General features: G+C 51.7%; 1 protein-coding gene and 3 non-coding genes across 4 annotated transcripts; 2 read left to right on the forward strand and 2 right to left on the reverse strand.

The window, feature by feature from the left end:
• Positions 1-246: 246 nt before the first annotated feature.
• POM121L2 (POM121 transmembrane nucleoporin like 2) lies at positions 247-3354 on the forward strand. The gene has a single exon (XM_026511155.1). The coding sequence runs from the start codon at positions 247-249 to the stop codon at positions 3352-3354; it is 3108 nt and encodes a 1035-aa protein (XP_026366940.1).
• Positions 3355-8343: 4989 nt separating this feature from the next.
• TRNAM-CAU (transfer RNA methionine (anticodon CAU)) lies at positions 8344-8415 on the forward strand. The gene has a single exon. It is a non-coding gene; the product is annotated as a tRNA-Met (tRNA).
• Positions 8416-10445: 2030 nt separating this feature from the next.
• On the reverse strand, positions 10446-10527 carry TRNAS-GCU (transfer RNA serine (anticodon GCU)). The gene has a single exon. It is a non-coding gene; the product is annotated as a tRNA-Ser (tRNA).
• Positions 10528-13445: 2918 nt separating this feature from the next.
• TRNAQ-CUG (transfer RNA glutamine (anticodon CUG)) lies at positions 13446-13517 on the reverse strand. Its single transcript has one exon. It is a non-coding gene; the product is annotated as a tRNA-Gln (tRNA).
• Positions 13518-14428: the final 911 nt, after the last annotated feature.

The following is a 14428-nucleotide window of genomic DNA, read 5'->3' on the forward strand; positions in this document are numbered from 1 at the left end:
TGCAGCCGCAGCCGAAGGCGAAGGCGCACGGGCCCGAGCGCCTGGCCGAAGCCTCGGAACCGCCCTGCAAGCTACTGGGGCCGCTCTCCTCTGTTCCCACGGGGCGCCGACCTGTGGGTGCCGAGCGCCCCGAGGCCCTCGTCCTTTCCTCGCGCCAGGATCCCAACCGTCAGCGGAACACGGCGCACTCCGACTCCGGCTGAGTCAGTCAGAAAGCTCGGGAACCGACCCGCCTCGTCGCTCCGCATGGGCAGTTACCTGGGCAAGCCGGGGTCCCCGCCGTCGTCCCCCGCGCAGGCGCGCACAGACGTGGCGGAGAGGCCGCCGAACCGCCGGCCGGCTCAGCCCCTTCATCAAGTCCGGCGGCTTCCGCACGCCCACCGCGCCCACCCTGCCCTGCGGCACAGACCTGCCAGGAGGCCGCCCAGCTGGGCTCCTGCCGGAGCCACGGCCGCGGCGGCCGGGGAGGCGTGGCGGCGCTTTCCCATGCCCAGGTCCCAGAATTCCATCGTGGGGCCTCTTCCCTCGGACTGGTGGGACAGTTACCTCAAGCGGACTATTTGGTCAATTCGGCACCCCAGGGCAGCAGGGAGCCCGGTGACCATCAGGATAGCCCCTCCCGAGCGGAGAGCGCTCCCCTGCCCCTCTCCCGCAAAGGTGGTTGACTCTGCAGGGTCCTCACCCTCTGAGAAGCCCCCAGACCCGTGTGCAAAGGAGACGGTGCTGAGGGCCCTCCGAGAGTGCAAGAAAGGGAGAGTGAGGTTTGAAGAAGCACTGGTTTCCGAGGGCTGGCCCAGTGAGAGAAGGAGTCCAGGCACCAGACCATCCGCATTTAAGCCCCTGGTGAAAAAGGGAGTTCTCGCTTCTTTTGTGCCCAGGCCTGGGCCCCTGAAGAGAAGCCTCGAGCCCGGGGGCTCCGATCACAGCTTGAGTAAGAGGCCCAGTTGCTCCTCCCTGAGCTCCGTGGCCGGCGCACACCCAGCTGGCCCACTCGGTGCCAGAAGAAACGCTATCACGAGTTCTTACAGCTCTTCTAGAGCTGTCTCTGAGCCTTGGAAGAGAAGCGCTCCCAGCGCATCCCCGCAGACACCAGAATGGCCAGTGAAAAAGAAAGGAAAGGGTCATCAGTGTCACTCTCCGATCCCACTGGAATCAGACGAGTCCCCAGCAGCGTCTAGCGGCTCTGGGCAGCAAAGTCAGGAGATTCCATGGCGGCTCTCTAGTCCTGGGGACCTGCTGTCACTGACCCCACCTCCCCAGCTTGGTGATGCAGTCCCTGAAGAGGATCTGGCCTTAGGGAAGAAAGGTGGACTCCAGGGGAGCGGTAAAGCCGGAGACGAGACGACTGAGGTCACCACGGACTCTGTCTCTGAGACGTGCTCTGCTCTTCAGCCTTGCCTGTCTCTTACCCCGCCTTCTGCAGGCCTGGCTCCGACCCAGGGCACAGCGCCGCAGCTGGAAAGCTTAACAAAAATGCAGGAGTCTCCCCCGGCCCTCCCACCATCCCCCGGAGAGGCAGTCAGTACAGCCCATTCCCCTGTGAAGGAGGGCAGCCTCCTGTCCTCACAGGGCTGCTCACAGTCAGAGCCCCTTCCAGGCACCTCTTCAGACTGGAAGCCCACAGCAGCTTTCATCCTTCCGACTCCTGCTTCTCCCACGTCACCACTCACCGACACCACAGGGCTCCCGTCAACCTCTCAGGCTGACAGGACTACCATGCCCCCGGGACTGCCTGCCCTCAGCTCTGCGGAGCTCATCGTGCAGAGTACTCTGTCTGGAATGAGCAGCCCAGCTCCCCATCTTCCTGCGTCTCCACCTCCTGCCATAGCTTCTGCGAATCCCACGTCAAACCCCATTTTGGGGCTCCCACCCAAGAGTGAGATTGGAGGCTCCTTATATTCCAGAACTTCAATCACCACTGCAACATCTACAACTTTGAGCATCTTCACTCCCACCTTCAAGCCTATCTTTGGCGGCATAGGACCACTTAAAACCATGCCCATGATAGCTCCTTTCTCTTTCAAGCAGACCTCTCCTCTAGCTACTCCTGCTTCTACCCATCTCCTCCATGGCCTGGTCAAGGCTACCTCTGTCGTCATGTCCACCACCGCAGCCAGCACATCTAAAGACTCTTCTTTCATGCCGCCTTTGGATTTTGGTGTAGTGAATGTGTCCAGTACCACGGAAAACACTTACACCATCCCTTCGACCTGCCACACTTTCCTTCTTGGGGCTGCCTGTGCCTTCAGGACCAGCTTCGCCCCGGCCACAGGCTTCGTTTTCCCACCACACCAGCGTGCTACCATTCCCACCGTACACACAGTCACCATCTTTAGCCAGGTTCTTTCCAGCGCTGTCCAGATTTCCCCAAGTAAAACCACTGCCAATTTCAGGGGTGTGGGCAGTCCTCTGTCAACCTCAGCCCTGGTAACCACACACCAGGCCTCATTATCATCCAGCACCTCCAGTCCAACCTCAGCATTCACAGTTCCCTTGGGGTCAGGCTCAAGGCCACCCTTCCCACTATCCCCAGGAGCCACTCTCCAGCTGGCATTTGGGGCTACAGGTGGGCAGAAGCAAGGGGCCACCCAACCAACACTTGGCCCAAGCTTCAGTAGCCCTTTCATTTTTGGAAACTCGGCTGTGGTATCCCCAACCCCAACTTCCACTCCAGCTCAGCCAGCCTTCAGCAGTACCACGCAGTCACCCTTTGGGGGTTTGACACCCTCAGCCTCCACCTGTCACCTCCCTGCTGGCATCTTGCCGAATTTTGGCAGCACTCCCGCAGGGTTTCCCTTTGGTCAAGCTAGTACAACTGGTTTGGGGGTTGTGGCCCGGACCCACCAGAATAGGGCTTGTGGCTCAGTGTTTGGCAGCACAGCCCCACGACCTTTTGCCTTTGGGGGATTAGTGACCCCTATGGACTGTGGGGAGTCTGGGATCGGTGGGACTGCCCCAGACATGAGCTCCAACCCTGGAGCGTTCAGCGTTGGAACAGTGCCAAGCGGGACCACTGGCACCATCACACCCTTTGGAAAAGGCTGTAGCCAGAACACCCCAGGCCTCACCAACCAGAGCACACCTTTTGTCTTGGGGATGGCCAGCATTTCTGCAAGAAAAACTATGTTTGGCGCCCGCTTCATGTCCCCCTTTGCTCAGAGCACCCTTGTCCCTGGGCCAGTAACGACAAGCAGCAGCCTTGGCTGTGGGATGCCCTCTCCACCTGCCCAGGGTTGTGCTGGGAGAGGACCTTTCACAGCATCAGCCTCTTCATTTTCCATTGGTGCAAAATCAAAAACCCCGAAGAATCGGGAGCAAGGGCATTCCCGAAGGCATCATGCCCACAAGAAATAGCCTCTGTCCCCGCTCCCCTGATCTGGACCTCAGTACTGTGAAGAGCCTCGGTGCCTTCCAATCCTCTAAAGCAAACATCCCCCAGATCTAAGGCTCGAGCTTTGCATATTCACCCTGTGGGTCCTGATCTATAATCTAGAAGGTGGAGGACCGAGGTATCTAGCGGTAACAGCAGAATGAAACTGGGTGGGACCAAACCTTTGGAATTGAAGAAATTTCCCTTCTCGCCAGCTCCTCTCTGTGTCAGGGGTGAGTGCAGTCGGGACACTGCCTCTCGACTTTTCCTTGGAAAACGTGTTCTAAACACAATGTTCCTTCCTGAAACAGACGTGCCAGGAAGGCAGCAAGTACAGCCCACACTCTCTCCCATCTTTAGGGGGAAGAACAGATTAGCCTGCTTTTATTTGGCCCGAAGCAGTGGTTCCCTTTCTCTTTCTGCCAGGGATGCCGATCCTTGCTCCTCACTGCTTAGTTCTCCAGTGAGTGCTTGGAGGATCTTCGGTATGATTTGACCTTGACTCAAACTTGACGAAATCTGATGTAATTGTCCTTGACTGATCAACCCTCAAGGGCACCCCTGTGTGCTGCACTTGCTGCCACTTCCTCCCACCGAATTGTTTTAGTCTTTTCCGGGGAGAGGTGGTGCTCCGGGCCCTTCCTTTTCCCTGCCAGTCTAGCCCCTCACAGACCGGTAAGTCGAGCCTCAGTCTGTCAGACCCCAGTGGTCACTCCTCACTCCAGAAAAGGGAGCTCTCGGCCAGCGTCCCTGCAGGCCTTCTGCGCCGCGCTCCAGTGCGTCTGTGCAGAGACTTGCTCTCGTCACTCTGCCGACACTCCTGTGCGTTCTGGGTTTGGAGGAGGAGTGCTGCTGTGTGGCCCGAGCCAGAGCACCTGTGAGGAGGTTCTTGGGGCCCGGCGATGGGCAGGGCAAGCGGCACCACTGGCGGCAGCAAGTGTTCTCCCTGAACTCACAACAATGTTTCGACTTTAAGGGATGACTTCTCAGGAAGTCATGGGCCTGGAGAGGGAAGGACAGGGCTCTGCTCTCCACATTATGAGTTATGATGTCATGATCCCCACGGTATGAGCCACAAATGTCCAATGAGGGAACCCAAGTTTATACTTCTTTCTTTCTTTTAATCTGTGCCTCCACATTCACATCTTTCCCAGGGAGGACAGGCAGGGCCGGAAGCCTCTCGGACCGAGCACAGGGGAGGAAGGGAGAAACAGCACATGCATCAGCGGACCTCTGCTCTGTAACCAGCAGGAGTCCTGTGAGTGAGCTGTGACGTACTCCTCAGTGCCTCCTAGAGACAAGAATGACTCCCTGAATACATCTGTCTCCCGTCACGGATACCTTGGAAGAGGTCCAATTGGAAAAATAAGCAATCTTAAATTGGTTGATAAAATAAAAATAAATTGTTGAAATACGTATATGATATAGGAATTACTGTTAAACTCTATCAATAGAGAGGCAGAAAGGCGTTAAGAAACGTGCCCAAGCGCACCCTGTTAGTAAAAGCTAGATTTAGGATTTAAAGCTTCGTGGCTCCGAAGTGTGTGGTCACCTCGCCCTCACCACGGCAGGTCACCAGAGCTAGAGCTCCGCTGCAGGTACTCTGACTCTAAATATTCATGCCGTTTCAACTTTTTAAGGCATCCCTTGAACCAAGATTGCCATCTTACAGAGGATGGCAAGAGGGAAAGATAAGACTCTGTGTACTGCTCTTTACAGGATAATTGAACATTTATCTCATGATGAACATATGCCCTGTGTTGTGTTTTGTACCAGACATTCAGAGGCAAAGGGCAGCTCCTGTTTGGGAAAATGAATTGAGTGGGGAGATTTGTAAGTAAGCCAGTGAGTCCAACACAAATAACAAATGCCAGGGGAGTGAAAGCAGAGCAGGTCTTCTTATGTAAGACTCAGAACTTGAATTCTGTCTTAGTGTGTTCGGAGCACCAAGTGGAAAGGGCGTTTCAAGCCAAAGGCAGAGCATGTGCGTGGACAGGCGAAGACAGAGCAGGTCTCTTGGGTTAACTTCCGAGGAGATACTGGGGTGCTTACAGGCGAGGCTGGGGAGAAGCACGGGCAGACCGTGGGGAGACCGTGGGGCAGACCGTGGGGAGACCATGGGGCAGACCGTGGGGCAGACCGTGGGGCGGATCGGGGGCAGACCATGGGCGTGCTCACAAACCATGTCCAGTATGGACAGTGTTCTCAACACAGTGGAGAGCTGTGGGAAGATTTTAAGCAGGGAAGAGACAAGTTTGGGTTTGAGGGCTCTGGTGGTCACATGAGGGAGGAATCACACGGGGATAGACTGCAGGCTTGGAGACCTGGGAGAGTGTGAAGATACCTGCACTCTGCTCTTTGCTGCTACAGGACAAGAACATGAGTTTCTGTCTGTCAGTGAAGGCTAAGCCGTCTTTGCTGGCCTTGGGGGCCACCAACATGAATAGGCCATGGCTGTCCCCTTGCTTCCTCAAAGTCAGGAGGAGGGGAGGTGGGGAGGGAGGTGGGATTAGGGCCTGGCCCAGCAAACAAATGGATGCTGCTGTGACCTGTAACTTACTCACATCCTCATTCATCCATAATCACGTACCTGCTGCCACCTTTGCCATATTCTGTTAGAAGAAAAAACATGTATTGCCCGATGCTCAAGGGAATCGATCACACGGGGACGTGGATATCAGGAGGGAGGGATTGTGGGGATCACAGGAAGAGCTTGTTTGCCATCTGGGTTAGCTGGCCAGTTTATCTCCACCCACAACCCCGTGTGTCAAGTCTCACAGTGTCAGTGTCATGGAAAATGAAAAAAAAAACCAGTAGACTGGGGGTGGGTGGTCAAGGTCGATTCAATAGAAGGCACTCAAAAAGGATTTACTGAAGTAAAAAATAATTTTATTTTACATAGTGTTGTTTATACATATTTTAATATATCAATTTTAATTTAATATTATAGTTATGCATATTTTCCTACTACCACAAATATAGGAGTGTAGCCTTTGACAAACAATGCATCACATGAAACATACTTTCTTATTCTTTGTTTTTTTTTGTTTTTTTTTTTAACGAGGCTCCAACACAGAGCTTGAACTCATGACTCTGAGATTGAGACCTGAGCTGAGATCAAGAGTCAGGTGCTTAACCAACTGAGCCCCCCAGACACCCTCATACTTTCTTATTCTTGAGAAATCTAAATTTCCATTATGGTTGTAATTTCTCATTTTTTATGACGCGTTTGCAAGCTAAATGAGATTTCTGCTCAAGCGGACTACCCTGGTAGGGTTGAGACATGTATCTGTCGAGTGTGGAAGACAAGATGTTTTTGTATCTTATGGTCTCATTTTAAAGCAGTGTACACTGTACCATAAAAAATACAAATAAGTTTGGGGCACCTGGCTGGCTTAGTCAGTAGAGCCTGAGAATCTTGGTCTCGGGGTCATGAGTTTGAGCCCTACTTGAGGTGTGGAGCCTACTTTAAAAAAAAAAAAAGATTAAAAAATACACATAGGTTTCACATTAAGGGGGAAGAAGGGAGTTCTAACCAAGGTGATACTGTCTGTATGGGTGTGGCCAGAGATGAACCGGACTGCTCAGCCCTGCTAGCTTGTACGATAGGCATGGTCCTGTGGCAGGCAGGGTGTGCTTTCTAGTCACATCACACTGGGCTGGGCTAGATAGGAAAGCCCGAGAAGGCAGTGTGGTCTGTAGAGGGGACCGGCCACTTCTCTCTTCAGTATTTTCTCCTCACCCCAAAGGCCTCCACCATGAAGTATCTCGCGTATTTTTTTGTTTGCTTTAGCTTTATTCTTTGCGACTTCCTCACAGAAACCCTTAAGCTAGGTCTTAGAGAGTCCCTCGCCTTCAGAGGTAGACCCCCGAGCGTCTGAGCATGAATTCGCAGCTACCATTCCCTCTCGAAGGAATGTAAGACCACCTCTCCAGCTGAGCACCCACTGCTCGAAGCTTCTAGATTTCCAGGTGTCCAAGGAGCTGTGACCTCGTGGACAACCTGGAGAAAACCTGCCTATGGTTTGTATACATAAGTCATGAAAAATATTTGACTGGGTGAAAGGACATGATTTTTATCTAAGAATGTGCTTTCCAGAAAACGCATACCCATATTTTAGTTCTGATCTCCCTTAATACACTCCTCCAACTGATTTGAAGGAAATGACTTCCTGGAAGTAATGCTTGGAAAGCAGAATGTTGAGCAGAATGCCCTCAAGCCTGTCAGAGTCACACCTTTCTTGAGTGTGGCATTCTTTCACGCGTGAGGGGTGGTGAGGAATCCGGCCAGGGTTCGCCACGTTCCCCGACCAGCGCCGTGAATTTTCTCCCGCTCCCAAGGACCATTTCACGGTTCTACAACTCGTTTTGGGAAGTCGTCCTCTCGTGGCCACTTTTGCTTAGCTCCCTGAAGTATACGTAGAAGGTGTTTCTTTTCCTTTCTCCGCTCCCTCCCTCCCTTCTCTTTCGGCCATTATAGCGCCGTGCTCCCCTCTTTCCTCAGTACTTTGTTGAAGTGTATTTTATAGGCAGTAAAATGCATAGATCTTAAGTGTAGATAGAGCAACGAACTTTACACACGTGTATCCCGTGTGACCACCGCTTGCGTCAAGGTTGAGAACATTCCCATGGCTCCAGAAAGTTCCCTATGCCGCCTAACCAGTCGATACCGCATCCTGCAGGCTAATCACTCTTCTGATTTCTATCACCACATAGTTTTGCTTGCTCTTGAACTGCATGTAAGTAGAATCAGATAGTACATCGCCTTGTGTGCCATTGTTTACCCAACCTGACCGTTTTGAGATTTAATTGTACTGTTATATATACAATAAAATTGGCAGAAATGTATTGTTTTTATTGCTAGGTGGGGGTCTATTCTATAAATAAACCACAATTCACCCCTGTAGTACAAGGCAGTGGGACACCTGGTCATATTCGTAGTGAGGAAGAACAGCACCACCTGTGCCCTCGCCAGCAGAGTGGCGCAGCGGGAGCGTGCTGGGCCCATAACCCAGAGGTCGATGGATCGAAACCATCCTCTGCTAGGGCCCTCGTATTTTTCTCCCTCCCAGATCTCAGGCAGAAAGGGCAAGCTGCAGATTCTCTGCTTTCCCTTTGATCACTCCTGCGATGTCTTGCCACACCTTACCTCATCTCTACAAAGAGTTAAGTATTTCCCTCCCCTCCTCTTCTTTTTTTTTTTTTTTTTTTTGCAAAAGCTGCCCTTCTCACTCATTTCAAAAGAGAAGCAAATCTCTCTCCCTTCTTACAGGAAGAAGTGACAAATTTACCTTTAATTTCCAATGGACCAGCATTATGTCCTTCAGAACACAGACTTGTCTCCAGTCATGGTTTTATGTTTTCTTTACACTTGAAAGAAAAACATTTGCATTGGTGCCTGCCTGGTGACTATATTGCACTTTACTTGGGCGCTAGTCTCCTGCTCCTTTCGTTTCCTTATTCAGTCCTGTGCATGATTTATCCCACTTAGATCAAGTTAGTGAGAATGTTTTGTGAATCCTTTCTAAAGCAGTACATGTTGCAATAATCATGAAGACACCATTTGTATGCACTTTACGGCAAAACAGAAGCAGAGAAGCTAAATGTGAAATGGTAGAGAAAAATGGAAGGGATGCATTACAACAAAAAAAGTCTGTGCATAAGGATCCCATGGACAAAGTCTGAAACAAAACAAAACAAAACACGGAAGTCTTAGCAAGGTATTTGCAAAAATGTGTCTTTGAGAAAAATTTCGTGAGTAAAGTAGTATTGAGTGAGTTTCTACATTATAACAAGAAAATTCAAATTCCTATAACAACAAGCACCTTAATTAAGAAAAATTTTAAAAAGTCACATGGAAAAATGGAAATAAAGTGACGGGGTTTGGAGGACCAGGGGCAGGGAGGGGGACGGGGTGCTCTTTGATCCTTCACATTTTCGGGTGTGCACTTTGATTCACAATAGAATGTGCTGGGAATGCTGGAGCTCATATGCCATCATCTTGCAATCACCCTAGTGAAGGCTGGTTACCAATACACCTAAGTCTGAGGAGTAATTTTGATGGGCCAAGCGCAGGCTGTCCCAAGATGGGCCACTTTGGCATGAAGATTATTTTGAGTTAAAAAGCCATCCAAACCCAGCAGATTTAGGAAAAGCTCTGTACCTCCCCTGCAGCTGGCTACCAAGAATTTAGGTAGACAACCTGCTGCAGGAAGAGAGCTGTCACTGCAGAGAACTATGTTATACCATGAAGTGGGTCTGGTGGTCAGGGAAGAATCTAGAAGGTCCTCTGTGTCTTGTTGTTTCTGCGTGGTCCAGCAAACATCTGTGTCCCAAACACTTGCTTTTTCATCTTCCTTCGAATTACATTTATTCCGTTTGACTCCCAGACCCCTGTCTGCTTCTTAGTTCGGAACATGTCTATACATCATTTTGCTTGGCTGTCCTTGGAACTTCACGATGTTAATGGTTGAATCCCGATAAAAGGTATACGGGTGGTTTTGTACTTTTCTTAGTCTTACCAGTTTTCTTTAAGTTTGAAGTTATTTCCAAGTAAAAAATTTAAGACCCTTGTAATGGCAATTTTAAAAAGTAAAGAAAGAATAGTATAATAAACACTCAAGTTCCCACCAACCAGCTTAAACCGTTAGCAGTATTTTGTCGATGTCTTTCTTCTATTCCTCGCCAACTGCCCATGAGCATTTTTGAAGCAAACTCAGGACAGGAGGTTCCCATGGGGAACCCGTTCCTAGGAGGGGTAGCCAGCGTCTGACCAAAGCCTTGGCTCCTCGGCTCTGCAGTTTGAGCCGCCGTGTGATTGGGGCACCAGAGTGAGCTGCGGGGATGCCTTACCTGAGTCCCCCAGGTTGTCGTCCACCTGCCCAATGTGTAAGGCAACAGGAAGAAGCAGTAAATCGTTCTCTAAAAGCAGACAGCCAGTTGCCTTCACCCAGACATGGAAGAGCCCTAAAGTCCCTGAGAAGCCCATGAAACCACTTGTCGTACGGGAGAGTGGTCCTTTGGGATGAGCCGCACAAAACATACACCTTCACTCCCAAGGGTGAGTGGAGAAGACCGACGAGGATGGGATTCGAACCCACGCGTGCAGAGCACAATGGATTAGCAGTCCATCGCCTTAACCACTCGGCCACCTCGTCCCGTAGGCACTCCGTTTTTGAATACTCTCTTGAGTCTTCCTTTTAGCAAAGCTTTGCACTTTGACCCTGAGGCGTGGCATTGTTCTTCAAACTGCAGTCGTCCCCAGAGAATTCTCACCCACAACCCATCCTTTCCACCTTCCGCCAGGGAGCCTTTCACAATTGGATAATCTTGTCCTGGGTCTCCCCCTCTCCAGCCTCAGTTCTTATCCTTCCTCGGAACTCATACTTGCCTTCCGGTCCCGTGAAATTCTTTCTATTCTCCCCGAACTCCATAATCTCATTTTCTACCCGCTACACTCTTAGTCCGCCCCTCTGCCCTCGTTTGGCCAGGTTCCCTGCTCTGCCCATCCTTCAGCTCTCAGCTAGGTCCTGACAGCCCCCTACCCCCACCCCCTGTTTTCCTCACAGTCCTACTTACTGAGGATTTACCCTTGAAGATTTTTTGATAAAACGTTTTCACTTGCAAATGTCTTTTCATTCCATATCTGCTACAGAATTTTATCCTAATATTATGTATTTTTATACTCAAACACCTTGTCGTGCCACTAGGCAACAGAAGGCATACACTGAAATCCAAATTTTAGTTATTTCCAGCGAAGATACATCTATTTAAGCACTTTTCTCCTGACTTGAATTGCTATCGCATTTAGTAGTAGCACACAATAAAAGGTACGCATAGATGATTTTGATAAGTGATTTCTTATATATCTAAAGTAAAATTGCATTGGAAATGGTTAGTCAGTGAAAGGGCTGGACCTGTTTTTCCCCATCAAGTCCTGCGTCCGCAGAGGAATAAGAAGCATTTGGTGGGAATTAACAGCCAAAAGACCACTAGTTTGTGCTTCTAAGTAAGTGTGGGGCATGTACAAAAGGTGCTTTTATGATTGTTTAAGGCGCATGATCTATTGACATTTCCTCTACCTAAATTTAATAAATAAACTGTAGTAATAAATAACAGTGATAGCGAAGAGGGGACTTGCAACCACGTAAGCACAGATCTACAAAATATGATTATGCTTTTCCTTGGACAAAAGTCAAGGGGAACAATTTTCTTATGAGTTTAAATAAGTGCAGAAAAATTCAAGCGCTAACTTTCCACCATACGTGTGTGCTCCCTTTCGTGTTAAGTGCGCTGTTAGTCGGAAGCGGAGGAGAAATCTGTCACCTCCTCCACGAAGAAACCGCGTAAAACACGCCACTGAAACGCAGCCCTGGGTCTTGTTCACAGACAATATTTACAGCATATCGGAGACGCCAGTGTTTCCAATTGTTCTTTCTTGTCAACAGGGAATATTCCACCCCACCCCCAAGTCACAGGTCGCAGTAGCTAGCTGTTGCATAAAAAGTAACAAAACGGCATGATTTGCGAGGGGATGTGGAAGCAGAGCCGGCTCCCATCCGGGTGGAGCAGGGGCGTGCGGGAAGGAGTGTTGCGCGGCGTCCCGCGAGCTCCAGATCTGCAGCCTCTGTGGCGGAGCGCGCTGGCTTCTCTGATCTCCACTCACCCGAGAGCTGCTGTTTTCCGATCACATTTCCTTGCTTCTCGCCTTGAGCCCCGACGCTCTCCTCCCCCAGCAGAACCTCTTTGCAAAACCAAACGTCCCCAGCAGTTCCCAGAGCGACCGCGCTTTTCCAATCTGCACAAGGGTGTCCACGGGGAAAAACAAAAGGCCAGCTTCAAAGTAGGTTGGTAAAGGTTTTATTCCTCGGCTTCCTGAGCCGGGGAGACAGTATTTCAGACTGCTCTGAAGCAGGGCCCCGAGCTTGTGGTCGGCAAGAAGGGGAAGCGGAAACTGGCTGGGGAGCAGCTCTCCAAATCCTCGCGCTCACAAGGGATCATCCAGTCGGTCGTAAACATTCCGATATACTGATTTCTACAGCGATGCTTTAAAGACCCACGGGTCATGGCAATACATATGTTTCTATCATATCTGATTTTTCAAAAATAGTGTTGCATGACTCCACTTAACGGGTTTTCCTGTTTTCCATATTTCCTTGAGGTCACGCGACACGGTCCCAGAAGGCCGACATCAGTCCCCCTACTGCACGTTCGTGCACAAGGAGCTTCTGGCTCTCGGGCCAGACGGGGAACAGCAGAAACGGATGAGGAACCGCGCGGGCAAAGTCCTCAGGGACCCCTCGCCTGGACCGGTTGCGGCCGCGGAGAAAACACCGCCGTCCTCGGGAAGAAGTCCAGCAATCAGCTCATTTCCCCCTTCCCTGAACGAGTAAAGCTTGCTCGTGCAAACTGGAAGCCTCCCGTCTAGCGAGTATAGACTACGACGGATTCGATCTTCCCGCCCCTGGTCTTCCGACCCAGGCCTCTGAAGTGGGGCTGCAGTTGTGTGCTCCGGCCTGAGGGCAGTTTTCTCTCCGCCTCGATCGAGTCACCTAGACCCACAGCTTAGGGGTAAATCCTTTTCTGAATTACCGTTTGACTCTTCTGGATCCACGACTGTCACCAAATTTCCTCTTACTCTTCTCACAGGCCCCCTTCCCTCCCGCCTCAGTTTGGGGATTTTCCTCACAGATTTCCAGTTCCAACAAGGCTTGGGAGGTTTCCTTGTGCGTTTCCTTCAGGAGTTTCTCCTTCCCCTGCCCCCCCTTTCTCCTTAGTTCGGAATAACATATATACCTCATCTTGCCTGTCTTTGGAATCTCATGTCTGTCTGGGTTCCCTGAACTTTTGAAACTAAATTTGATTCTCTCGTTTTAATTTGTCTCGTGTGAATTTCATTCTTAGCTCAGCTAAAGAATCTTAAGGAATCTTGGTCCCCAGCTGGTGCCTGCAGACACTGGCTCAGTATGTGTGATAGGAATTTCAAGAATAAGTTTGGGCACAGCGATTTGCATGAAAAAAGTGCGCGGCTAGTGGGAAGTAGCCGAGGGTTTAGAAGTCAGCGGGAAACAAATGAAGGTCCCACCGAGATTTGAACTCGGATCGCTGGATTCAGAGTCCAGAGTGCTGACCATTACACCATGGGACCCGCCTACCCGGGAGTTTTCCTAAAGGTTTTGTCGACCTACTTCTTCCTCAAATCCAGTTGCATGAGAAGTGCTTTTCTTCTCTAGGATTAAGTCATGGACGGTTACCTGTTACCCACTTTCTACACCAGAGTCTTAATAGAAAACGCTGACGTCAGACGTCAGGAATCCTCCCCTCACCCCCGAATTTCCCCCCCGCGGTTCGGGAACTGGGTGCCGGGCCCCGGCTTCTCCGCTGAAGCGGGTGAGGCCGTGACGGAGCCCGAGCCCTCCCGGAGGCGCGGACTCTCGCAGGTGTGTCGGCCGCCCTGCGAGGCGGGGGCCGCTGTCCGTCTTTCACGGGTGCGGAAGCGGAGGCAGAGCCCTGAGGTCCTTCGCTTCGTGATCAGGTCTCCCTCCCGCTCCGGAAAGGTCTCACCTGACCCACGGGGGAGCGAGACGCCGGCGCGGCCGGAGAAGGGAAGTCACTGCGCCTGCGCGGCGAGGCTGGCCGAGGGTCCCGGGGCGCCCGGAGCACCTCGGGGTGGGGAGCGGGCGGGAGGAGGGACAGATCGCAACCGCGAGTCCTCCTGCTCCTCAGCGCTCGGCATCCGCTGCGTGAGCAGGAGAGACCCCCACACAGACGCCAGGACCACCCCCGCCCTGGCCTCGCGTGCCCCTTCCTCAGGCGTACCCCGCAGCCCTGACTGGGAAAATGGGTCCTGGGCTTGGTGGTGCGTGCGTCTCAGCCCCGAAGCGCCCCCGCGGGCCTGCGCCTGGCTCCGAGCGCGCGTTTAACACGAACTGTGAGCACTTCGGGCGTGGCGGGGAGGACGCCGCGGCTCTCCTGGTAGTTCCCCGGGTCCTCCTCGGTCGCCGCCAGCGGACCGAGCGCCACTCCGAGTCTGGTCTTAAACCGCGGGGCCGGGCTGCG

This window comes from Ursus arctos, unplaced genomic scaffold, assembly GCF_023065955.2.
Source record: "Ursus arctos isolate Adak ecotype North America unplaced genomic scaffold, UrsArc2.0 scaffold_31, whole genome shotgun sequence".
Lineage (NCBI taxonomy): Eukaryota > Metazoa > Chordata > Mammalia > Carnivora > Ursidae > Ursus > Ursus arctos.